Genomic DNA, 27,278 nt, shown 5'->3' with positions numbered 1-27,278 from the left:
TCAAGAAAATGTCAACTACGGGAGCAAAACTGAAATTATAATTCCATTCTTTTATTAACTATAATTGTGCCCCTGTACAATTATGGTCAGTTTTTTACTCAGTATGTGTTCTCCGTATACAATTGGCATATATCCGGCAAAGGAGATTATGGAAAACACTGAAGCATATTTTGAAGCTATAAGCACATATCGATCGTGTCGAGTTTTTGTTACCCTAAAGCGCATCATGCGTAATGAATAATTATGGTAGAGTCCCTTTTATCGAAGAAAATTACACACCAATAACCTAAGCCCCGGCACTGTGTGGCAGTCAACAATCTTGGTAAAACGAAAAATTGTAAGTAAATCAGTTTATCTTATGACAGTATCATTTCCACAGTTATCTCCCTTCAGGTTTGAGACAACTAGTTTGTCAGAGTTTTCTTCGTTCATCTCCATCATTACTTTTGCCGATTCCTCGCGCGCACAATCGTTTTTCAATCAATTCAGAAATATTGAGCTTCACTTTTTAAGATGCATACACACAAATGTTATATCATTTCTCATTCATAAACAAATCTATGTAAACGTAACGTCTTTAACATAGAAATTATACAAAAGACAAGATTTTGATTATCCCTAAAACCATAACTTACCCACAATATAGTGCGAGGGCAAAACGTCAGTTCCTAAATTAATTGTCAATTTGAACGTAGACAAAGGGAATCATGAGCTTTTTCGTCTTAAAACTACAGTAAGGCAAGTGCAAGTGGCAATTAAGCACAAGCATCACGTTTACTCTGTATATGCGTCATAAGTATTAATATTTACATGTAGTACTAAATCACTTTGTACTGTACAACTTATGCTCTCCATTAGCATGGCCTCTTGGCCGGTGGCTTCTTGCTTTTATTTGATGCTTGGAACAGCATGTTAGAATCTTCTGTCGTCGTTTTGAATTGCAATTAACTCATTATTCCATTTGTTTAATTTTCAAAATGACATGGTATGATCAAGAAATACAAGTGAACATTTTAGTCCGAGGTTCCGTCGTTTTGGTACTAATATTGCTATTGCGCAAAACTTAAAGTTTACCCAAGTATGCAGCGCTTTAGCTTTTAAAATACTTATAGACAGTACTAAATACTTCTGACTCAGTAACTGAAATCTCCCCGGTGCATTTACATCTTGGCAGTGTCAGAAAATACGTGTGGTTAATTAGTTCTCAGACGAGCCTGACTTACTTAGCTGTTTTTAATATCATACATGTCCAATACACGCAAGTAGGTTCCAATGGAAAACGTGATCAGTTTCCGATGGAATAGGGAAAAATTATATTCGTAACATCTTCCCACGTCAGTAAGATAACCAGAAGTCAGGACGCGAAAGAGTTCTAACCCGTTTCTCACCGTTAACGTTAATTAGTAAGTAGCTTCTGCATAAATTTCAGTTCTTTTCAAAGCATAACGAGTATGAGTGCTTCTTGAGTGGTTACAACTTAGAAACGGTTCATTAAAAAAAAAAATGCTAGTGAGTGGTCTCTCCTATAATTTTCGAACTGACATTTGCCTTTCCTCGAAAAAATCCATTACATATGGGCTATTTTCATAAAGTGGCTTGAAGTGTAGGCCAAAGATAGTATCCAAAGTGTTTTTGTCCACACGGACGTGTAAGACCTGACTCTCTTCTGTAATTCTTTTGGGTCTCAAATAAATCTGGTTTTAGCAAATGAAGACCAGCCTAGCTATCAGTAATGTTTTTTTTTTTATTCTTATTTTTCTAAATCTTGGTGACAAGGACGACACAACTGAGGAATACTTAGAATGAAAGTGCTTGAATTTGGCATCCTTCAATTATTAATATTTGCATATCTATGTGCCATCATTTCAAGATCACGCTTCGGTCTAAAATACTGACTTCTCTGATTATTTTAAAATGTTTTTAGGGAAAGTATTACTTTATGTAACTCTTTTTAAGTATCTGATAATTCTCAAAAAGGATTTCCTGATGCGATAAGCTGGATACGTTTTTATTCCCTTATCTATGTCACGAAACCCTAACTGTATGCGCCGAGCAACAGACAGACCACCCTAAAACTGAGAAGCTTGGTTTAACACGGAGAAGAAAAAGCTTAAAATTTTCACACCACCGAGTATCTGTAAGGTTTAGATTTCCCAAAGAATAATCTTTTCTTCCCTGTTTCAGCCAGCCTTATTACTGGATCATCCAAGTAAAATTGATTTCATTGTAAACGATATTTGCTTTCGTTTGCTTCTGCCTTGTCAGAAAGATTTCCCAGCGATTTGAGCGTAAGGGATTTTGAGCTTCTAAGATCAATTTTAAATGATTTTCATGGAACAATTGGCAAGAGTAAGAGTTGCCTAAGTCTATGTAACCGTCAAAATACGTTGAATTGAATAACGATTGTGAGTAAATATGGCGTAAAATCAGTTGTTTTTCACGCTTGTAAACTATAGAAAAAAATACATGTTTTCAAATGGAAGAAAAACAGAGGAAATACCTTTGCCCCTCCTTGCAAACAGTTAAAAGATGATAAATTTTCCTTGAAGGTAAGACAGTGGTTTTTTTCTTTAAAACGTAAGCTGGAACAACTAGAAATGACAAAACAGATGTATGCCTTAAAAACCGACTTTGCAATTGAAATTTTCGCCTTTGCATGATGCAATTAGTAAGAGAGCGCATTTGGCATAAGTGCTTGCATTGTCTACAAAGACGAATGAGTTGATGAATTTTACGCCCCTCCCCAAACAACAGTTCGACCTGTTTTTGATTCAGCTAGCAAGTGGTACAAGTGTACTGTGAAGTGGCAAATTTGGCTTAATCAATGGGCAACTTACCAGCGTCCAATCCAGACGGAGAAGAAGCAATCTTCTTAGTCGCTTAATTTTAAGAAGGAATGAGCCGTGGCGGTAACATGGCTTGTATGATACATTCTTATGACGGGGTGAAAGAACTGGAGGGGAAATATTTGGCTCGAGTTCATGACCGAAGGCCAAATTTTTTCTTGTTTGCCCAACCTTACTCAGTCAGTAAGTATTTTACCATATGACCACCGTTCTTCCTTTCTCCTCAGTTTAGCTCGCATCTCACAGGACCACACGGCTTTTTACAACCCTGCTCACGTTGTCTTCTTCGGCTCCTACACGGAAATATTTGTCTAATTTTTTGCAATTATAGTGTGGCCTGGGCCTTACGGTTCATTGCTCGCTGAAAAGTTTTTTCCTTCTCTATAACATGTCAGTCAACTTTTTCGCACCTGTCTTTTCGCGCTTCGATAGCGTTTATTTCTCCATGATTTTAGGTCTCGGCTCTTTATTTTCATCAGTCGGCAATTTGGTTTCCGAATTTGCTCTCCGTGTTCTTCTGTGGCATACGAGATTTCCTTCCAACTCGAAATCAGGTTAAAATCTGAGGTGAGTCTTGATATTAAACGAAAACAATCCGAAAGTTATCCAAGAGGGGGGTGAATAGGCTAACGGATCGGCGGATTCTGAGAATTATTTTGCCCGGATTTCGGATTTAGAGCAAAATTTTAACGGATTTGCGGATCCTGAAATTGCAATGGTTCGCGGTTTCGTCGATTTTTTAGGTTCAGATTTTGGATTTTGCTTGTGAGGAAGTTCGGATCGTGAATCTGACCGTTCGTCAGAAATGCGTTGTTTTCTGAGTACTTTTTTTGTCACGGACGAGACTCTGTATGTCACACATCAGGGAAATAGTAGGGACCTTACGCAACCACGACGGCGACCGCAACGAGGACGTGGAAAAACAAGAGATCAAATTGGCAGAACAATAGCTCAGCACGTGCGTTTTGAAACTTTGTACATTTCTTAGCCGTCCTATGCAAAAAAACAACGTGAAATCGCCAAAATTTGCGTCGTCTGCGAACCGAAACCGCGCCGGAAAATTATTTTAATTTCCATTTGGAACTCAACACTACTTTTATACGTCATGCTGAAGTTGAGCTGTGGCGCCGTATAAGACGGTAAGCTCCTGAAACCATTTTTGAAATTCTAACTAAGAGTAGAAATTCATTTTTTAATCGAAGTCTTCCTTGGCGTTGCCGTCTTGAATGCGTAAGGTCCCTTGTAACGCACTGGGACGTCTGCTGTGTTCGCGCCCTTATCCATGACACTGTACCCCACCGATTGCGATTCGCTCGATGGGAAAGCCATTGCCTAGCTAACACACAACAGCTCAAGGTGCGTTTTCCACCTTTTTACGAGACAAGTAGCGAACGGATTCGGATTTAACAATATTTTTTAACGGATTGACGAATTTGGTTATCAAATCGTAGCGGATCGGCGGATTTGCATACCCTTATTCACCCCCCTCATCCAGGGAACGTTGTAATTACCACAACAAAGACAAATTACAGACAGCTGAAAAATGATAATCTGATCATTGTGTTTGGTTGCCTGGTTGCTGCGGATAGGAGGCGAGGTTATCTACATCATTAATTTTGTTTCTATGTGTGTAAATTTGCTCGAGATTTGAAGGAAAGTCAAATTCATAATCAAACAAGGATGCAACTTTGTTTTCGTTTACAAATGACTTGCATTAATTTAAAAACTCTCAAAGAAACTCGTTTAGTCAATTACTGATATGATTTTAAGGGAAATAGAAGTTCACTGGATCTGTGTCTCAATTTTTGTCACTTTGTGCGACTAACATGGAACCAGAAAATCGACGTTGGGCGCAAAATACAGTCCTGAGTTGACAGAGGCAAAGAAGAAACCTTTGACTCTGTAAATCAGTAAAGTGAGAAAGACACGTTTCTTCTGAAGTAGCTATAGTTCTGAACTACAGTAATAGTATATCTTTTCCAAAACAAATTGCACAGCAGTCTTGCTCAGGATGTATCGATCAACAACTGTGTTATTGCATTACGTATTGGTTCTGTCTGTGTTGGTCGGTTATGTACATATCGCTTTCTTTTTAGTAAAAGGCCAGCAATTCGAGAAGGAAGGGTTTAAATCTATGATATAGATGTTAATTAAGCAAAATTTTAGATTTATATTGAAGGTCGCGAGGATATTGTGGAAATATTGTGGGGGATTGTAATGTCAGCCTTAGAACCTGGTTGAAATTATGACTGAAAAAAAATCAACTACAGCAAAAACCTGAAAAATGAGAGGGCAAAACATCCAATCGATTTTAAATACTTACTTGATAATGGTGATAACCAAAGGAAAAACTTTCCAACTTGATGACAAAGCAGGATTGTTTTCTTCAATTGGGATGAGGAGACAGAACTGAATCCAACTTATCTGTATGAAGATCAACGGAACTTTGCCATGTTAATGGTTGCCAACAGTTAATGCGAGTCTAGTTTTGCGCCCAAAGTCGAATGACTCAGCTCGAGGTGATAAGGACTCTTGCCCACGATTTCGACTAGTAAATTAAACTTGCCTCCAATTTAACTTAACGACTGAATGATTTTATCCGGTGCCATCTGACGGTAGATAACTGAACTATATTTCAAGCAATTTAATTACCGATAAGGAAACAGATATAAAATTGACACTTAAAGCTTTGCTTTCCACTTTTTTGACTTCTTTTAATTGAAAACCTTCGGATGAAATTAATTTACCAACTTAAAGGCGTCAGTCAGGGGAAACTCAGGAAGAGTTTAACAAGTTTGATTGACAGTCTTTTGGACCTGTCAGACACATCTGTCACTTTAAAAGTTCCGTCTTGAATCATAGATTGATGTGAAAGCAGTGAAAACCTATTAGCTGAATTAGAAACGAGAGAAATTCGACCACAGCAAAAAGACGTAGGTTAGTGCAGTTTGTATAAACTAAGGTTAGTTATAAAATCGGCAAATTCTCTTCATTCACAAAACAATTAGTTCTTAAACCGGGTGAAATTATCAGTCAGGAAAAACAAGTAAATAAAACGACCTTTAGAATAAATCATTGTCAATACAAAATAAACCGCCCAGTTAGCCCAATGGATAGTGCGCTGGATTGTGTGGATTGTATGGATTTTGTGGAGGGTTCGAGCCCCGGCCGGACCAACACTCAAGGTCTTGAAATAATTGAAAAGAATTTGCTACCTTTCTATAAAATCAAGAAAGGGTTAGATATTCTAGTCTTCTCGGATAGGGACAAATAAATGGAGGTCCTGTCTCCTGCAGGGTTGGGGGCAGGAGACGTTCATTTCCCACACACGAGATTACTGTGTGATGGATGTCCTCCCCTGGGGTGGGATGGGTGGGTTTACTGGGACCGCTGTAATTGGCGCAAGCTGTTGCGGTGTCCTTGCCTGTCGGCGGATCTAATAAATAAAGAGACAGCTGTGGCCGTTCAAAGGAGACATGTCTCTTTTACATTTGTAATTTATAACCCATAAAGTTCCGATGATTGCTTCGGCTCCAATTAACTGTAGACATTACTGAAGATATCGCCAGTCACAAAAAGCTTCATTTTGAGGCTACAAATGCAACAAGGATTTCCTTATAGCCACGTTTCTTGCGTCCAAGGATCCTGATCAAATTTAGCTCATTGTTCCTTGCATGCGCCGTGGAATCAACTTTATATCTACAAATTTCATCTTTTATTTATTTTTGCTAGAAGCGGTACTCTCTCCGTGCATCCTTTCAGATGTCATTGCCACTTAGTATTTAGAATTTTTTATTATTATGTATTACTTCAATGATTTTTATGTACCGGTATACTCTTTTTACAATTTTGGGGATGATGATTTTGTTTTTGTGAAATTCTCACAGTGCATATACAAACAATACATCTAGGAAAACCCTTGTACAAATTTCGAAATTGAGATGGTAGGAATTAGTGAGAAACTAACCCAAGACAAAAAGGAAAGCATCAGTACGGATAGAGTCAGACTTAGGGACGGAGTGTTGTCTGGTTTCGGTTCTCGGACAATTTGTTGTTTTAAAACTGAGATATCCCAATTATTTTTATGAAAGAGTTTATTTGAAACTTTAATTGCTTATCACTTTAATGTCACATGCCTTATCTCCAGCTAAAACAAAGTGGTGTCTCAGCTGTTGTTTTTATTGGTACGCGTTGATAACTGTTAATTGTTCTCCAATTATCCTCTGCCTTCCTTAATGAGGCTCGATTTAGACGCCAGACTAAAAGGTAATTCAAATTTGGACCGACCCAAATTCGAAAAAAAGTACTTTGACTTGCTGATTCAACGAGCATCAACTTTGATTAGCCGTCATAGCTGTTTCCTATGCTTTTCCTGGAAAACTTTTTCCAAATAGTTTAGAATGATTAATGGATTTTGTTCGACACATCGAGCTGTTCTAAATTAAGCAATTTCATAGTTGAAATTCCTGGTCAAGTGAGGCGGGAAGAACTGTCGAACTATTCCTGATTGACGAAGCCGTTCTTTATCTATTTCACTTCGTCGCGGGTCTTCACTGAAGAATCTCAGCAAGAGATCTAATTTGTGCTCTTGTGCGTCTCTATTCGCATTTCAGAATTAGTCACCCCACGTGTTTCACTCCGGCTTGGGTCTGTAACAGACATTAAATCTATCTGATTCTTTTTCCACAGGCGAAGAATCTGTAAAAGAAAATCCACACAACAATTCTATTGCATTATAAGAGCGCTAGCCTGTCTTTTGTTTCAATATATCATTGGTGTTATTTTCGTTCTATGTTCAGTCCCAATTCTCTACTGGATTTGATTTTCAGAAAAAAAATCCTTTTCAAATTTCGACAGTGCTGTAAAAGAACAAGTCACAAAATAATTTTACATAGGACTCCCAATAAACGAAATCGTTTCCAACCACCGCAAATCAGTTTGTATCACATTTAATTACACATCAAATGTAACCCAGGACTTGTTTCAAGGCAACCTTTCTTGCATTCAAAACGCTCTTCATAACATTAAAGGTGAGGATAATTTAGAGCATCATCCTACCTCACCTGAAGATTGGAGCATGTTTCTTCTTACAGGGTGTGGTCAGGACCATTAAGCTACCTTTCTTTCTGTTACTGAAAACGTTTTCATTCATTTTCTTGAACAGTTCGCTATCTCCGTTTTTCTCCCAAACGACTCCCTTACAAATAAATATTTTGATAATGGTACGAGATTGAACCCGAGAACCAAGTTATCATAAAGCAAACTGATCAAAGGATTATGAGATCTACGTCAGACTCTTACTTTTGGTACAAATAACAGAGAAATTGTCGACGTGGTCCCCACGAACACGATACATCTTCCAACCAAAATTTGAAGGGGCGGATAGGTCACCACGAATTCAGTTACAATAGCTAAGCACGAAAACATAAATACATTGTAGACTGCTAAACCAATGTTCTTGGAGTCGTTCAGTGAAGGATAGGTAACATTTCTTGTCTCCCAAGCCAGGAAAACACCAAAAATTAATAGGATCCCTTTGAATCCGCAGATGGACATCACCCACGTCATGTAATACTTGGAAGTGCATTGATGAATCAGCAACTCCTCCTTGACGTCATCGTCATTATCTTCAGCCTGTGGAAGAAATCGTTGAAGCTATAAGTTAATAGGTGGACCAGGGCCCCTTTTTATCCGTAGTGAAAGTGAAAGACAGTAGGCTAAATGTGAAAAAAATGTGTTTACCTCCTCGTCAATCATCTTGAGTTGTATCGTCAGTGGATCAATAGCTGCCCATGTTGACAGAATTATAACGTCTACAAACCAGCAAGCACATAACCTCAAGAAAAGACTGGTGTTGCTCAGCTTTCCGAGCTGTAAAGGTAAGATTGAAAACATGACTAACAAACATTGAAAACGTGACTAACAAACATTGAAAACGTGACTAACAAACATTGAAAACGTGACTAACAAACATTGAAAACGTGACTAACAAACATTGAAAACGTGACTAACAAACATTGAAAACGCGACTAACAAACATTGAAAACGTGACTAACAAACATTGAAAACGTAACTAACAAGCATTGAAAACGTGACTAACAAACATTGAAAACGTGACTAACAAACATTGAAAACGTGACTAACAAACATTGAAAACGTGACTAACAAACATTGAAAACGTGACTAACAAACATTGAAAACGTGACTAACAAGCATTGAAAACGTGACTAACAAACATTGAAAACGTGACTAACAAACATTGAAAACGTGACTAACAAACATCGAAAACATGACTAACATTGAAAACGTGACATAACTAGGCGTTCTAAGTTGAAGTGAGGTTCCCATTACATGAAGTGACCAAGAACTCTGTGATCCATTCTTGATGTGATATATCAAGTGCCACTTTCTTTTGCGATATTTCAAGTACGGTACATTGTTTTCACTCATCATCAAACACAAACGGCAACCAAAAGGTAATACACTATCCACCGGGTTAAACTTCCTCCCTTAGCTTCGTTTTGTTCCCAAAATGATCTCTGATCTTGACCATTAGCGTTAAAAATGTCTCTATTGCTGTTTATCAAAATGTCTTTGGTCATTAAATTTCAAAATTGAGGAGAAAGGTTAGCCATCCTCAGATATCCTAAAAAGGCCTACGTGGACATCAGAATTGCGGTCGGTAATATGGATAAAAAGAAACCGGCTAGAATGAATAGAAAATGGTGAGATATAAATTGCACGCTGCCTTTCAAAAGTGTAATTTTTACTAACCTCTCTTTTCATCTGATTGTTTGTAAATATTTTGTAAACTCTCCAAGTCTTGACCAAGATTCCCCCAAATGCCAGGGTGAAACCAGTAGTCAGCAGCCAAACATTTATCTAAAGAAAAATGATCTTTTTGACTAAATGCAGACAACGAAATTAGCAGTAAGGCGACTTACATGTAAATGAAAACCCTTAGAACTACTTACTCAAGGTAATGGCAAAGCTATTTTGGCCTGAAATAATCAACAATTATTCGCCAAAGTGGAGGTGAATAGTTATTGCTATTCACTTCAGAACTAGCTAATTGGCGCGCGCGAAAAGCATTATTCACGTAAGTCAGTGGTATAAATTATACTAAAATGCATTATTTTTCCCACAGAACATTTAGGAGCACAAATTGTAAATTTGGACATGGTCATATCTTGTCACAGTATCGCTTTCTGGATTAAGTTTCAAGACAGATGTAAGCTCGGGGAAAATGGTAATTCAAGCTTCCAAAATTACTTTTGTTTTGCGGCAAAGCTTTCTCAGACTATCGATCAAAAGTTTAGAATGTTCTGTTGCGAAGAAACTCTAACAAATTCTGCGCTATTTTCAGACCTTATTCCTTGCAACTTATCCCAAAGCATCAAGACGATATATGTCCTAGGGACCTTAAGAATTGTTAAATAAGCACTGATAAGCTGAAAACTGAAATATTCTTACATAACACAGCGAGGTATCGTACTCTGCCGATGAAGAGTTACTGTAAGCTGTTAAAAACACTTCAGTGTAGGACAGTAGACACCCAGCGACGGTGATATTGTTAAACTTTGGAGAGGACATTTTTATAAACCTGATAAAGATAAACAATAATAATATTTATGTACAAAAGTATGTTTTGTCATGCCAAGGATGCTATCAAAGCAAACAATAAACAATAACAAAGAATATCGCGTTTCTATTTATACCTGTGCTTTCGATAAACAAAGTTGAGTAGTAAACAAAGTAAACAGAACAGCACTCCAGCACAGGTTAACACGTAAAAAGTCACCGTTGTACTGGAGCTCTCTTGGAACACTTTTTGGATAACTGTGACACCATCTCCTGGTACACGGCCACCTTTGAACAGCAAAACATGCGTATATTCAAGTCATGAAAGCAATGATCCTTGCAGGTGAGAAGTAATTTTAAGTAATTGCAGAAAAGAGGCTTGGAAAAAATTCAGACTCTTACTGGAATCGAACCCGTATCGTAGTTGGACGCTATTACCAGCTGAGTTACGAAGCGACACGTAGGGTGTAGAGTACATTTTAGAGGGTTCTTTCCCGTGGAGGAATCTGATCATGATTTTTAAATGAAATTTATCTCACTGAAGTTTATGAACATGCCATACAAGGGTTACTACTATTCTTATCCTAAAAGGCTGACAAGGTCTGCTACGTGGCAGACCACGCAGTCTTCTGTTGTTGGATGAAAAGGTACTTACCGATCAAAGATCACCCACCGGGAGAGCAACCTCGTTTCTAGGGCCTTTTCCCTTAGCTGGGGGTGGGGTGGGGGTGGAACGAGGTTGACCGGGAGAGGTGGTTGAGAAAGGTCTATTGTGTAATTTTGAAAACCTACTGAAGGGTGCAAGTACTTTTGGAAACGAAATAGAACTCTTCTTTTGATATTTGTGGTCATGAAATGACCGTTTTTACGAGATCTGTCAAGGCCGGCGATGTTGTTCTTGGAATGCAAAATTTGTGAGTCATTTTGTAGAAGTTTTCGTGCTATTTCTACCATGTATACCCTATTCTTTAAGATTATATTTATAAGTTTCGTGAATATTCTGAAATGATCAGGCTATACCTAATACTTTCATGATAAACTTACCTTCCCATTCAAAACTGTCGTTAAGAAGAATTAATGATCCGTTACGGATATCCAACATAGCAACACTTTTCCTTTTTCCCCCTGCATAACACATAGATATCATTGGTATTAATCCAACTTTATAATAAAATTGTTAAATTATCAGCCCTACTGCACGCTGAAATTAATATAATATATAGATCAATTTCTATAGCGCATTTCCATGTAAATGCTCTAATGCGCTTTACAACACTGTACGGGGGACTTTTCCAGACTGCCGGCGGCAGTTTACAATTAATAAAGGAGAAATTTTTACAGATGCCCCCTCCCCCCCTTCCCAGTAAACAGGCCAGACCACATCACAGTAATCTCGTGATGTGGGTTCTTTAACGTCCCTTGCCGAAATTAACTAATTGATAGGTGCAGGAGACGGGACCTCCGGCTTTACGTCCTATCCGAGAAGACGAAGCAATGTGAGTGAAGCGTCTTGCTTAAGGACACAACGTCAAGCCCCAGCCAGGACTTGAACCCGGGCCATCTGACCTAGAGTCCAGCGCACTGACCACAGGAAATTCTCCAATAGACGGTTGCACAAATTCTCTTGGCATTTAACAGGCTGAGTAGTCTGTGTCCTGTCGATACGCGCAAGGAGCGCGTCTGAAACAATGGTCTGAGTTAAGGTTTAACCACAGCTTATTTCAATGAAAATTTCCTTATTAGTTCAAGACATGATGCTGTAGACCAATTATCATTTTTCTTCAACTTACGTATATTTTGAGAAATTTGGACCACCGTCTCTCTGTCATACTTTCGGTCGAACGTCACATGACCCTGGAAGGATGTAAGGTAATACAAATTGGCCTTTCTTAGACTCCGTTTGAGTATCTAAGTTATGATTCGATGCAAATGTTTTCTTCCTCTTCCTCTTTATTAGTCGAGAGCCCAACACAGTGATCTGTGCACTCGTAATTTCGCCTAACTGTGGTTTGCTGCAAATCAAATTCTGTTCATATGGAAAATTACTATATTTTTTCCTAATAATGTACATGAAAAAATTTCTCTGTTCTGATTGGTTACGATGAACGGAGTTTATAGTTCATTCAGTGCAGAATATAGTTAATTCAGTGCAGAAGAGAGTTAATTCAGTGCAGAAGAGAGTTAATTCAGTGCAGAAGAGGGTTAATTCAGTGCAGAAGAGAGTTAATTCAGTGCACTATTCAGTGCAAAGAAAGAAACAAACTAGACATTCTGATTGGTCAGAATGACTGGTCGATGTCAATGTCAAGGTCAATGTCAAGGTCAATGTCAAGGCCAATGTCAAGGTCAATGTCACTTGCAGGGTTTGGTTAAATTATTTTTGCGCCTGATGCGCAAATCAAATGTCCTTAGTATGGTGTTTGGCATAAAGCGATTACAAGACTAAGAGTACGTACCGACATTCCCCAGAAGTCTGTAAGGAACAGAATGTCGCGCATGATCTCAGCTACTTCTTTATCTTTATATTTCAGCGTTTCCAAGGTTTTGTTCTTTTCTCGAAGCAGAGGAATGGATTTGTTAAGCATGAGGGCAATACTCCAAGCGGCGTCATAGGTAAAAGCTGCATACATGTTGTATGTGTAGTTAAACATTTTAAGTCTTTCCTCGTATTCTATTTTAAGTTCAGCTGCAGTCTGAAAAAAGGAAACGAGATTTAGCAGGATTAAAGTTTTTAATGCGTTAGATTCCAACCAGTCCAGGATTTTAGGCTTTGATAAAGAAAGGGGAAGTGTTTAAAATCAGCATTTTTTTTTTAAGTCGTTCAGGGAATGATTTCGAAAATCATTTAAAACACTTTCCTTTTAAGTTTTCAACAGAAGGTTTAAATTAAAGTAAAATGTTCTCAAGCCAGATGAGTATCCTGGCTGCCGCAACATTTCCTCGGAGCTCACTACAAAAATTTCCCACATTGCTTTAACTATGTGGTCTATAGGGTCATTTCTTAGGCTTAATATCATTAGTCGTTGATATTTCAGGATGAATCAAGGAGTTTTTGTTAATTTTGTTAATATCATCACTAAGTGGAAAATACGCTGAAAGCTGATTAATGGCCTAGTTTTTCTAAAATAATTGTAAAACGTTGAACTTAGTTTATTTTAGTAATGTTGCTATCTAATTAAATGAAGTTTTGGCATTGCCTTCATGTGGTATGGTGTGGCTCAAAAGGATTTCGAACTTTACATACCCTATTTGATATTGTGGGTTCTTGTGAAGCACCTATGGGTAAAGGTAGAGTTTCTATCAAACTACCAGCAGCCGCTAACATTTGATGCCCTTCGCATTCCACATCTGTTTTTGTCCACCAGTCGTCGTTGTACCAGCCAACTATGATCCACACGTATTTTCTGCCGTATACTTTTTCCTTGTAGGCCTTGGAAATTTTGAATATTTATTATGAAATAAAAAGCACTCGATAAGAATCTTTGGAGATGGATTGTGGTTACATACACGTAGTTGGAGCAAACTAAGGCGGTGCTGTACGAACGACCGTGATCCAAACTCACTGGGGGCTCAAGTCGTTTAATTAAATTGAACTTCGTTCAAAGCTGATTGAAAAATATAATGCCTTTAGTGTCGAAAAAGTGAAGTGTTACGCAATGGATTCATTTAAGGTAGTAATTATCATAATCTAAATCAAATGCCTTTTCCGATGTTGTATTCGCGACTGTCTAGGGCTTTCTATACAATTTATAGATTTCAACAGAATATAGGCATGTTGACTGGTACAAGAAAAGAAATTTTGTATTTTAATGTTAGTAACTTACCGTGCACATAGCTTTCCTGAACATGTCTTCGTACATTAAACCAATTATGATTCTCGCGTCTCTCTCCTAAATTCAGCATGAATTCAGCCAATGAATGGGAAAATGAATTATTGATCATGACGAAAGCATTCACAAGAACTGAACTGACCTACAATACTGACACAAGATTCTCTTCTCTCATTCTGATCCCTGCAACCGTCCAGCCCTCGACGTTATCCGCTTTGTTAAAGGAGCGATGCCCTTTGAGCCCAGAAAAAAATAATTTTGCCACTTTACCTTGAGTAAATACTTGACTGTCGAAGATGGATCATTTTTGAAGCTCTCTGCTGCAATTATGGTTATGTTTGATTCCTCCAACATTGGAATGAGTGCCTCTTTGGTCTGTTAAGTAATAAAAATAACCACCAATAAATGAATTTAAATAAACTAACGAAGGAAATCAATAAGTACCTCAGATAATTCTGTATATTTAGTAAATAAATCCCTGCGTACGTCCACTATGTCGGCTAATAATAGGGACCTTAAGATACCCTGGACGTATTTTAGGCTCGTATTTCCCGCGCAAAGGTGGCGGTCACGACCCATGCCCTCTCAGACGTGACCGCGTTCTTAAAGGCAGCCGCGTCCAGTATCTTAAGGTCCCTAATGTTTACGGCTGAGAGACGGTCTCAAAAATAAACATTTGGCCGAGAAGCGAAGCTACTAGGGCAAATGTGAAATTTTGTTTCTTCTCGACGGAAATAACCAGAGAACATAACGTAGAAGGGGGTTATTGCGTGGTAATTACCCTGTGATTTTGTACCACGTGACGTAAAGTTGCCAAAGAAATAGCGCAAAATTGAATGGTTGGGTTATATGTAAGAATAAGAGGAAGTTGTCTTGAGCTAAGTGTGTATTGCGAGATGGCTGCGTATTGGCATTTATTTACGAGTTGAAGAAATATTGCTATTCACGGCTCACCAATACGTAAATATCCAAGTTTTGTACAATGAGGCCAACTTTTTTCCACTTAAAGTGCTTTAACAGTGCAACTCTAGACGGGTTCTCCATTGTTTCAGAAGTGCTCGTTCTAAAGTACAAAGGAAACTTCTCCTTGTCTGAAAATTGTGGTGATGATGTGCTGTAACCGATCTGAGAAAAAAACAAAGTTTAAAATAATTTCTGGATTGTTAGTGCACATCCTAAATACAGCTCAAGCTCCACTTTTCTTTCAATCATCTTACGTCCATTTACGAGGAAATGTTTATACAGAGGTTTCATCTACATATTGAAGAAGTTATCGAAGTCGGGTATTCATTTAGTTTAATATTTTGGAAGTCTTCGTCTGGTCACCATTTTCTCCAACTTAAAAAGGGGTAGGATATAAGAATACTTTTTTTAGGGTTTAATTTGCCAAATAAACAATTCAATCACTAGTATTTACCTGCACTGCCTGCCAGTACGGGGCAGCCTCTGCAACAGGAACTGTTGCTACGGAACATCCGGGACCCAGGAAAACAATCTTGTGCGGAGGAGTGTCAATCATCTGGAGCATAGCTCTTATACCTGATCCACTTTCACACTATTGTTAAAATGTGAGCTTAAAATAAGTGCTGTATCGCAACAAATCATTTGGTTCTCCTTGAGGTTGAGAGATTTCGTACCCTTTGAGGTGTTTGGTTTGGCAATTTTTCTGAGAAAAAACGTTTTGTACTGCTATTTTATGACTTTGTTTTCAACTCAAGATATAAAATAAGTTAACGGATAATTGGAAGCTGGATAACTAAATGTTTTTGAACCCGGTACCATCATGTATGGAACTTTTTGTGCGAGAAAAAAATTGATGAAATAAAATCAAATCGAAATACCGGTCACCGATTTTCTGGGGGTTTTGCCATAAATTATGTATCTATGTTCTCGAGAGCCGCTATGCAGCTAAATATCCGCATTTCACATCTTTAAGCTCCTGGATATAACGTAAAGGTAACACGGCCGGCTTTTTTTGTTTTTTTTGTTTTTTTGAATTTGTAACGGCCGAGTAGCCAATTTTATTTCGGATTTTACAAGATCGTGAATACCTCGGAATCGTTCCACACATATTTCAGCTCATAGTCCACTAAAATGCTCGGGTCGCTGTTTACGTGTTCCAGTGCCATTTCTAAGATTGGTATGAGGGCTGCTGAGCTCCAAGCCCCTTTTTTGATATTGACGCCGAAAAATCCCCCGATATAGATATCCGTTTTGGACGTAGAGTTGTTACATTTGATCGTCCAAAGTGACAACGTAAAGATGACGAAGAAAAGTGAATTGTTCGCCATAGTTGGCTGCCTTCTGCGATTCACCTCATGGCTGAAATCAAGAGGAAACAACATGTCATCTGGAAACGGGAAGTCTTAAAATTTTGCATAATCCTTTTAAATCGAAAGGAAGTCAGCTGCCAACGTGACCATTTACGGAATAAACCTCGGCAGACTGTTTCTTTTAAGTTAGATAAATGTCGGGGCGAAACTGTTTATTCTAATCGATGGAGTATTAAACTCTGTAAAAGCAAGTTTACAGCTTGAGATTTCTCGAATAACTGTAAGAAGATGGTTACCGTGAAATTCTTAGTAAAGCAACACTTTCGTACCAAAACATTTCTATATACTTGTCTCTAGATGAGAGGGAATGTTTTTGGCTGTCTTACTTATGTAGACAGGTCTGAAACAAAATGTACCACAGCAATATTGATATCGCAACTTAAATGTCAGCTTAATTTTTCTGTTTAAAAACTCACTTCCGCTTTCCACTTTAAGGTTAAATTTAGAAAAAGGGTCGAGATCGTTCGGCAAAAACCCGCTTTGGCTGTGAACGATGCCCTCAAAAACAATTCCGTGTGGAATTCAGTTTTAACGTTTCAGTTTTCTTAGAAACGCATATTCAGGTAGAAAGAAAAACAACACCCAACAAAAAAAGAAAAGAAAGATGAGTGCGTGAATCTACGGTCAATAATTTAAGCTCAGTTGTTAAATTAGATAAAAAATTTACGGTATCAAATTTGTGATTTATGTTTTACCTTTCAGGAACTTAAGTGATGCATTTTCAATAGAGTCTTTCGTGTTTGAGATATGTCTTTGTTCTTGAGATGCTTGCTTACTTTGGCGATAATGTTTTAACATTAAAAATAAACGATCACGGCAGAAGATTAAAAATACTGCATATTATGCATAATTATGGAAATCTCTCAAGAGCTCCGCTGTGAGCGCAGCAAATACGTTAGCAAACCATGTATTTCCTTTATTTCGTGTAACCATAGATTGTTAACATTGTGCCTAATCCAACACGATCACAAAGGACTCTACTGGTGGTATTGTTTTCTATGCCTGATGATTTACGTTGGTGTTAAGTACCAACGAAAATAATGGCCCCACTATTTTCCTTTGTATATACTTATCTCTTCAGACAAAACTGTGTTTGAAGCTTGGCAATATACACGCACGTACTCGGCACTTTAGGCGGTTTTAAGTCCTCCGCAAATCTAAAAACATTTGATTTTTCTTTGTAGACGCGCGTATTTTCGTGCTTTTTGTAAACTAGCCCCAACTCAAACACAGAAAAAAAAAAAGGAGGTAACTTCTCAATATTTTACCATGTTCAGGGATTTCGTTAATCCCTGGTCTCCTGTACTTGACAACTGAGTAAAAACAAGTGTCGAATGCTGCTCTTTGTCACTGTTTTCACCTGATTGAAACTTGCGATTATATTTACGAGTAAATGGATGTAAACCCTGAAAAAGCCTCTCATTCAAGTATGTTTAAATTTTCATTTCTTTATGATGAAAACTTTCGAGTTATAACGTTCTCGGGAAGACAATAGGACCTTAAGAAACCACGACGGCAACGCCAAGGAAGACTTCGATTAAAAAATTAATTTCTACTCCTAGTTAAAATTTTAAAAATGGCTGCAGGAGCTTACTGTCTCATACAGCGCCACAGCTCAACTTCAGCATGAGGTATAAAGTAACCGTTGAGTTCCAAATGGAAATTAAATAATTTGCCGTCGCGGTTTCGGTTCGCATACGACGCAAATTTTGGCGATTTCACGTTGTTGTTTTGCATAGGACGGCTAAGAAATGTACAAAGTTTCAAAATGCACGTGCTGAGCTATTGTTCTGCCAATTAGATCTCTTGTTTTTCCAAGTCCTCGTTGCCGTCGCCGCCGTGGTTTCTTGAGGTCCCTATAACAGAAAACCACGACTATTTTTTTTTTCCGTTTACTGAAGGCAAAGAAATCATCCTGCAAATGTAAAACCGAACAAAAATCAGAAAATGTAGAAGATAGACCCTGTGTTCAATTGTAACCTGGGATGAAATAGAAGATTGAACACCTTGCGTACAAAAGGATAAACTTTTACTGTGGCCCTTTTGATGACTATAATATTTACGTCATGGATTTTAAATTGAAGTTGATATCTCCCAGCGGGATTACATTTTGCGTGCAACAGGCTTAAACGATCTTAGCTGCTAAGTGCATATTTCAAACAAATGATTCAACATCTATGCCGAGTGTTCACTCTTGAGCCTGTTATCATTGAAAAAGAGTCGAGTTTCTTACGTAAACTTCCCTCGAATATTTTGAACTTTCAAGCGAGTCCACTGAAATTCTAATCATACAGTCACTGGCTGTAAGAAATTGCGTGACATTCAAGGCTTACGATTTATCTTAAGAGCGGCAAAGCAAACTCGTGAGCTTAGACAAACACAACCTTTTTAGGAAAGAATAAAAAAATATATCACAAAAAAAATATATCACAAAAAAGATACATACAGTGGAACCTCAAATTAGCGAAGTGCCAAGGGACTGGGGAAATTGGTTCGTTATATCGAGGTTCTGTGGCAAACATTTTACTGTAACTTTAGCCGGGCTGAAACTGAAGTATCATTCATTATACCGAGGACTTCGTTATATAGAGGTTCGTTAAATCTAGGTTCCACTGTATTGAGTTCGGTCTTTGCAGAAAAAAGAAATGTTATTCGTTTTGGAACCGGTGTGATCGAACTTCCGAACTTCGCTCACTGATGAATGAAGGTTGATGGTTAGCGTGGTCATCGCTGTTGAACGCAAGTTTCAAGAGTCCTGCATAATATTAGAGTACAGCCGTGCTCAGAAACGAGTTCTCTGTGGCTTTTTGGAGTCTGTGTAAGGTTCGATTATTCGCCGGAAGCTTATATGTTTTCGTTGTCTTACAGTCGCGACAGATTAAGATCTTACCTTCATCATGAATTTAAACATTTCTTGTTTCCTATAACAGCCTCCGGCTCTCTATTTGACGCAATCTCACACTGAATACTGATTCAACAGTCCGAATATCCCGACTGGGTTTGTCAAAGTTAGATTAGCCTTTCCATAAAAAAGGAAGGGGTACGTTTGGAGTGACAAAAATGAAACTCGTGTCGTAAAAGCGCTAATTTAACTTACCTAAAGTCTTTAAAGGGAAAAAAACCTTGATACACCTTGTCTCTCTTATTCACAAAGAAGAATGTAACCATTTAGATTCCATGATTCTCATAATCCACAGAAAATGGGCAAACAAATCAAAATGCAAAGTATTGAAGGCAATATTGACGCCAGAGCCTTGTGAGTTAAACAGTGCAGTGATGCTTATATACCTCTTCCTTGATTCTCTCTCTCTCTTTCAATGAATAAAAATAACTCGCAAGGTTTGCCACAGCATAAACATGAACATAAAGAGCTGTTTTCTTTCATTCATTTTTGTTTTTTAAACGAAAAGGCAAGACAGGCAAATCTACGACTTGCAGGTGGTATTTCTAATCAATTTCACTATCAATTTACTTTGTCTTGGTTTTTTTTTTTTATTGCTCCAATACCTTTTGTTTGCTAAGTTTAGGGGTCTAATAACAGTAGGTGGTCGTGTGTTTGGATTAGACAATTTGCATTAGCCATTAACGCTAGATGGACTCTTTGAAATTAAACTTTGTTCTCATTTTTTAGCCTGCTCTCGGCAGATGATATCCGGATCGTCACTGCTGTCACCAATACAGGAGCTATCGAGACCATCCGGCGATTTGAAGGAAAACCAGACCCAGGCCGAGCTTAGCACACACATTGATAGACCAATGCAGAAAGAACAGCTTCATTTTTCGTTTAATATTCATTTTCCAATTTAATGCTGATTCAGGGGCCCCCTTCCAGGCGCCCATAGATGGCCTCTCCTGGATCCAGCAATCGCCAGGTTGAATGGCAGAACTACACGGATTAGGCTAGCACTTGGTGGCGCATGATTTAAATAAAGGTATCACCACTTGAGGTTGAACATGAAAAGCAATCGAAGTAGACCTAAGCAGCTAATAAGAACTATTCAGAGTCACCCTTTCATTTTAACTCTTTTAATTATTTGCACTACATGGCTAGTCAAGAGCCGCTAGTAATGAATTTTCACTTTAAATTTCCGAATGGCCTGGATAAGTTGATTTGAAATCAGCTTTCAGCATTGTTATTTCCCAAGGAAAAGTTTAAATTTCACAATTTTGGTATACCAGCAATGTCTAGCTGGATGTTACAGTTTTACGCTTTAACGACTCTTCTATCCGAACAAGTAAAAGTAAATTTGTTCTACCGCGGCACTAATTTTTCTAATTTTGAAATATTCTCCGTGATCATAAGCCGAAGTTCCAAGAAGTCAAAATAAACGTTTATTTTGCTCAGTGAAATTTCGGTAGATCATGAACATTACATGCCAAATATCACAAAAAAAAAAAAAAAAAAAAATGGGAAAGCGTCAAAACTTCTGAAAATTTCAGTTTACATCTCTGAGAGCACACCTGCCATTTCGAGTTAGCGCTTAACACTCGATGGTGTAGTTTTGAATGGGTCTTCCATTCTTTTTAGTATATGTACAGTTTAAATATATATTTGCTGAAAATCATCGGTTGAATTACGCATATTACGAGATATACATAAATAAGGTGGCAAATTTCGAACAACGACAAGTTCTCTGAGCACAATAACCATATGAACTAACCATGGTATGAAGAACTTTAAGGCAGTGTAATGATATAGTGTACCAGTAGTTAAAGCGCTTACTTGAAGTTCAAGCTAGGGCCATTTCGTCAACCGGCGCCGCTCGTAGTCGACCACATCCTGCATCCTATTCAAGAGATATCGTAGGCAATCAAAGTCATTTCAGAGGCACTGTTGAACAAACAAAGTTCATTGTCACAAGTTCATAAATCTGACAATTCTGAAGGCAAGTCGTTATTAAAATTTCCTTTCAATTCTAACAAAAACCAGCGTCAAACTGTGGCACTAAAACTCGAACTTTTAGCCGACCCGGCTCGACTCAAAATGCCCCATTGAATAATGTACTTGAACTTACTTGAATTTTATTTTTATTTAGACACGGTAAATCTATCAGATAAAATAATAATATTATTACAATCTATTTTTACAGTTACAATCTATTTTAATCTATATAAACATGATCTAAAATTTAAAAGTGAAATAGAAAAAAATAAAGAAATTCTGCTTTACATAGATGCCGTGTGTGTTTTGTCGATTCAGACGAAGAAATTGCGACAACCATTTCGGAAGGATTGAAGTGATTTTGCTTGCCGCAATTCAGGGAACAAGCTATTCCAGATAACCGCACCGTTATAGCTAAAGCTATTTTTCAGGAAATTGGTGCGGGGCAATGGAACAGCTAGTTTGTTTTCAGAGTTCCTTAGATTATATGGAGGATCATATTTAGTGAAAAGAGAACCAAGAGCATGTTCTGCTAATAAGGTCATTGACTGCAGTGGGCATACTTGTGGAACGGGAGGATACCAAATACGCTTGCAATTGCTAAATAGAGAGATGTTTACAAATTCCTCGTCCAAACCGATCGTTTGAACAGGTGAAAATTTGTATTTCATTTTCAAAACAAAGTATGCAATTTCCACTTCTTTTATTAAAAATTAAACAAACATTTCACTGATTTGTTCCGAATGTACCGTTATTAGCATATATATATTGTGGGAGGAAAAAGACAAGTAAACTACAAGTTCATCCCTACAAGCCTGTTTCGTGGTCGCCCACTCATCAGGGGATTTAATGAGAATAAACTTTACCATTGCTTATATACAATATAATTTGCATGATCTAACTAGTCTAATTTATGCAGCGCGAAATTGACAGTTTAGTTGTTGCGTAGAAGGGCTTTGCTTCTGTGGCGGCAAGAAGACACGAGTTCATTACGTTTGTTTAGTGTTGATAGTTCGGGCCGGCAGATGATTAGGAATTTTTCTTTGAGGCAGAGGTTACATCTTTTATTTGAGCTGTTGTACGGTGAGTGCGATGAGAGAATGCGCCAGGAAATAAAATGATCGATGTTGTTGTCTTTGAGGGTCCAGATGTGCTTGCTGAGTTCGGTAGAGTTTCTGTGTTTAGCGTGGCGGAATGATGCGGTGTGGTTTCTGTATCTTGTTTTGAAGTCATTCTCTGTGAGTCCGATGTACGTTTCTGTCGTGTTGTTGACAACACCAAAGACAACAACACGACAGAAACGTACATCGGACTCACAGAGAATGACTTCAAAACAAGATACAGAAACCACACCGCATCATTCCGCCACGCTAAACACAGAAACTCTACCGAACTCAGCAAGCACATCTGGACCCTCAAAGACAACAACATCGATCATTTTATTTCCTGGCGCATTCTCTCATCGCACTCACCGTACAACAGCTCAAATAAAAGATGTAACCTCTGCCTCAAAGAAAAATTCCTAATCATCTGCCGGCCCGAACTATCAACACTAAACAAACGTAATGAACTCGTGTCTTCTTGCCGCCATAGAAGCAAAGCCCTTCTACGCAACAACTAAACTGTCAATTTCGCGCTACATAAATTAGACTAGTTAGATCATGCAGATTATATTGTATATAAGCAATGGTAAAGTTTATTCTCATTAAATCCCCTGATGAGTGGGCGACCACGAAACAGGCTTGTAGGGATGAACTTGTAGTTTACTTGTCTTTTTCCTCCCACAATATATACTTCGCTCTACTTCTATGTATTGAGCACTGTTCTACGAAAATCAAGTCACACGTTATTAGCATATATATACATAAAATATTATTCAAACATATTGCCAAAATTGCCTAGATTTCTGTATTTTACCGGAGATATCAGCCTCTACCCTTTCCCAACTACTCGAGAATAAACCTAAATACAAAACTTAAAGAAAGTGAAAACTGAGATGTCGTCTAACCACTGGTCCGTTCAGACAGTTTAAGAATTCATATTGAATCAACATAGTTTATTTACTGGCTTGTCTTATCAAAGCGTAAAAAGAAAAACGTCGTTGAATTCTATTCGTTTCTAGAAGCGCAATTAAGATGAAGATTTGACTTCAAACTGCAAAATGGCATTCAAACTTACTGATCATGACACTCATATTAGCAAACCCTCGCCTACTTGTACCTAACAGGACTTGCATGGTTTTCATTCCATGTAGCGTTCAAAGCTTACAAAAAAGTTACCGTTTAAAAAAGATAACGTCATCTTCGACATCTCCTCAACAATGGTTTTTTTTAAAACCATGTTTGTTTCTAAGGCCTGGTCCACACTAGCCCCTTTTCAAACGAAAACGGGGCTGTTTTGATCCGGATACGGCTATCGTCCACACTACAACGCCGAAAACGGAGCCATTCGAAAACGCTCTCCAGAGTGGACTGATTTGAAAACGATACTTTTTGAAAACGCTGTTTTCTAGTGTGTGGAAGGAGACAACGATGCTATCTGAAAACGGTGATGTAATCAAAATAGACACGAGCGGGCGCCAGACCACTCGACTGTGAGTATCCAAAATGGCGGACAGATGCTACCATGTGGCTTCTCTCTTGATCGGAATGATTTCCAGTCTTTTGACGCTCTTGTAAGCGCATTTAACCCTGCTGGGGCGCCACTTAGATTTCACAAGAAGGGAACAAGAAATTTTAAGGCTTCTAACCTTGCCAGCTTAGGGAAAAGCGAAGATAAAACGAGTCTCTCGAAGCCCGCCAAAACCTCGAAGGTTTTGGACAAGACCTGGACGAACTTCAGTATGGTGGGACAACTTTGTCGCTAGAAAAGTAGTGGAGGAAGAGTGGAGGGAGAATTTCCACATGAGTAGGACTTCTCTTTACGCTCTTGCTGTCAAACTGAGGCCGTATGTTGAGGGAGAGGAAACAAGTAGCTCGACTTCATCATCAGTCCGTGTGAAACAGTCTGTTTTAGGTTTTGGTTGCCTACCAGCTGTTCTTGGCATCGTTTAGAAGCAAAATATCAAAGAATTCTAAAACAACAACGCTCAACAACAAAGAATCAAGAATGGCGCCAGTTTCGCGGACCGATATATTGAAATGCGCATGCGTCGAGTTCATTTGAGCATGCGCACTGAGGGTATAAAAGCGTTTTCAAAACGGATACGGCGTTGTGGTGTGGACGGGCGAAAGCGATACGAAAACGATAAGTGTGGTCGCAAATCTTTTTGAAAACGGAGCAAAACAGCTCCGTTTTCGTTTGAAAACGGATTAGTGAGGATAGGGCCTAAGAAAGCAATCAGGTTAGGTCAGTTTGAAGAAATAAATTATCCGCTATTCAACTATAATTTCCAAAACACGACAACATCTATCCAAAATATTTCCACCACATACATCACCATGCAATGCATGCAGGAGCTTATCTTAAAACCATTATAATTTAGTCTTATCAACCGAGTCGATTTTGCAAATTGGCCACCGTACCTAAATTCAAGCTGACAGTTTTCGAGCATTAGCCTTTGGCAGCACCACTCTTCCCCGGAAAGTTTCCCTTTGAAACCAAAATGCTATGGTCACATCTTAAACCGTAAATACCAATTTTCGAGTAACTGACGTCTAATGACAAAGTGTTGCTTTGTTTTGAATGAGTGTGTATACGTGTGTGTGTGTGTGTGTGTGTGTGTGTGTGTGTGTGTGTGTGTGTGTGTGTGTGTGTGTGTGTGGTGTGTGTGTAGTTTCTGTTGTTGTTTTGAGCTATGCATTTCTGGCCCTTACAGCGTAATGCAGTGTTAGGCTTTTGGCTCCAATTCAAACTGAACAAATCTGAATTGAAAGACTAGAGTTTTCGATGTCTAATACGACAGGATTTAGCTCGAGTACGATAATCATATCAAACAATGGAAGCCAATAGACTGATTGAGAGACTCCTAAAGTTTGAGTTATTACTTATTCGCCATGCAAAGAGTTCAAGTTTATAATGCAGTCGCAGAAGTTAGATTTTTAACATTATCTTCATCTGAGTCATTGTAAAGTCCCCAATACTCTATAATATTTTCTTTAGAGGAGATTCTACTTCACAGTTTACAGTGAAGGTTATCTACAACTGCAATGACAATTCACACGAAGTATAGTGGCTCTAATTCACAATTGTCTCACTTTAGGATGTACTGCATGATATCTGATTTCCAACAGATCGAAGCAGTAAATAAACCACAAGTCCTCTTAAACTTTAAAAAAGGTCTGTTAATTTTTTCTGGCCACGGAAAGAAATTTTCATTTACGCCACGGGGCACACAAAAAGCTGAGCAAGTTCTCCGAAAAATCAATGCTTCGTGAAATATTTTAATCGTGCCCTAAAAAGTCTAAATTTTATGATATGATACCAAGTCCTTTCAATCTGTTTGATTATTTACTCCAAATTTAAAGCCAAGAAGTAATTCATACGTCTTGCAGGATTAAATTTTGCATAGAGTTGTCATTTCATAATAAGGTGAAATACATTTTGGGCAATGGTTTGATATTAGCCGTACAAGTACTGAAATCAGGATATATCGGCGACTCCCGATTCACTTTCTCCACTCTGTTGGTCTCGATTTTAAAAGAAAACGAGTCTCAAAATTCATTTTAAGTTCATTCATTATTAATATCATTCGTTGAATCAAAGAAGAAATCAGTAACCTGCGTCGTTTTTTCAACTCTAACGAAGTTAGCGCCAGATAAAACACCTCTTACCGTACAAGGCGGGCCATGTTAGATACTGAGTTTGTCCCGTTTTAATTACCTTCGGAAGAATTGATTGATAGATATCTTTGTCACATGGCTTAAAATTGAACTGCACTCGAATGTATTTGCCTGTGAGTAGATTTACAGTATTGTTACTCGCTGCAAGGAAATAAAGTAAACATTACAAAACAACCCACGGTTAGCGTTGTATAAAAGATTTGGGTAGAAGAAATTTCCATTGAATAACCAATGATAGAAAATATGAATGAAAGGTAAGGCCAAAAAACAGCTACTGGTCCGAATAAATATCTCACAGCCCGTTTTACTCAAACGGAAGCTGCCATCTTAATTGGCCTGAAAAGATTTTTACATTAGGACTTTGTTCGTTACACTGAAGCGAGGTAAAGCTTGGCGATATACGACGGTCGCTTAATTTACCTTTCCTCCTGTTGTCTCAGCAATCTTGACCCCTGAAATACTAAGATACGTCCTTTAAGAACACCCATTCACAATAGATATCACTAACCTTGGGCACTGTCAACGCTTGCCTGATAAAGCCGACATAAGAGTAAAAATAAAAGGCCTTTTGTTGATTTATCCGCCTACTGATAAAATATAAGCTCCACACAATTTCTACACTCATTGATAATTTAGCAATGCCCCACGCATTCGACACTATTTGTCAAGTGGACCTCCATCAAAGACCTCCATTAGCGTTTTCAAATCGAATCGTAAACGAACGTGGCTCAATGGGTTTGCTGTTTTAAGTAGCCGCTAGAATCAATAATAGACATCTCCACAAGGACTAGTAAACACAATGGCTTTCCATGAACAATTTGAATGCACATTCCCTTGAGTGCTGAAGTTCCGTTTTACCAATAATAAAGTTATTGTGTTTAGTTGAGTTGAACAATGTCGTACGTTCTTCTAGATCTCAAATGCGTTTGAAATTTTATGCAATCTTGCATTGTGAGATGGTTGTTTGGCGTATTGCGGGTAATCAAACCTAAAAAGTGGTAGCTTCGTTCGTTCCTGGGAAAAAC

The 27,278-nt window shown here is 38.2% G+C and overlaps 1 protein-coding gene and 1 long non-coding RNA gene across 7 annotated transcripts; one reads left to right on the top strand and one right to left on the bottom strand.

Moving 5' to 3' along the window:
- Positions 1-103: 103 nt before the first annotated feature.
- Positions 104-20,640, top strand: LOC148725857 (uncharacterized). 2 transcript variants are annotated; one of them, XR_015990332.1, is made up of 4 exons: positions 104-337; positions 8,395-8,725; positions 9,994-13,040; positions 20,222-20,640. It is a non-coding gene; the product is annotated as an uncharacterized LOC148725857 (long non-coding RNA). The 2 variants fall into 2 exon arrangements; XR_015990333.1 differs by lacking the exon at positions 104-337 and adding an exon at positions 2,571-3,029.
- Positions 6,923-26,691, bottom strand: LOC111341689 (gamma-aminobutyric acid type B receptor subunit 1). 5 transcript variants are annotated; one of them, XM_088729427.1, is made up of 17 exons: positions 26,674-26,691; positions 21,314-21,377; positions 16,309-16,579; positions 15,675-15,812; positions 15,212-15,382; positions 14,528-14,632; positions 14,252-14,317; positions 13,672-13,857; positions 12,884-13,120; positions 12,218-12,281; positions 11,472-11,552; positions 10,565-10,715; positions 10,320-10,449; positions 9,621-9,728; positions 8,589-8,717; positions 8,148-8,480; positions 6,923-7,544 (listed from the first exon to the last, which is right to left on the bottom strand). In XM_088729427.1, the coding sequence occupies exons 3-17, from the start codon at positions 16,546-16,548 to the stop codon at positions 7,422-7,424; spliced, it is 2,262 nt and encodes a 753-aa protein (XP_088585553.1). In that variant the 5' UTR covers positions 16,549-16,579; positions 21,314-21,377; positions 26,674-26,691; the 3' UTR covers positions 6,923-7,421. The 5 variants fall into 5 exon arrangements, with proteins under 5 accessions (XP_088585553.1, XP_022804405.2, XP_088585551.1 ...); XM_022948670.2 differs by lacking the exon at positions 26,674-26,691 and having other exon boundaries at positions 21,252-21,565; XM_088729425.1 differs by lacking the exon at positions 26,674-26,691 and having other exon boundaries at positions 21,314-21,565.
- Between the last annotated feature and the right edge of the window lie 587 nt (positions 26,692-27,278).

This window comes from Stylophora pistillata, chromosome 8 (assembly GCF_964205215.1).
Source record: "Stylophora pistillata chromosome 8, jaStyPist1.2, whole genome shotgun sequence".
Taxonomy (NCBI): Eukaryota; Metazoa; Cnidaria; class Anthozoa; order Scleractinia; family Pocilloporidae; genus Stylophora; species Stylophora pistillata.
This window is presented reverse-complemented; position numbering and strand designations above follow the sequence as displayed.

Excerpts from the sequence above, each read along its gene's own strand:
- LOC111341689 (XM_088729424.1), bottom strand. The coding sequence starts at position 19,758 with ATGGTTACATTCTTCTTTGTGAATAAGAGAGACAAGGTGTATCAAGGT. Across the intron at positions 10,450-10,564 it reads TTTGTTTATCGAAAGCACAG|GTTTATAAAAATGTCCTCTC; the intron begins GTATAAATAGAA and ends TATCTTTATCAG. Across the intron at positions 9,729-10,319 it reads ACGATACCTCGCTGTGTTAT|ATAAATGTTTGGCTGCTGAC; the intron begins GTAAGAATATTT and ends ATTTTTCTTTAG.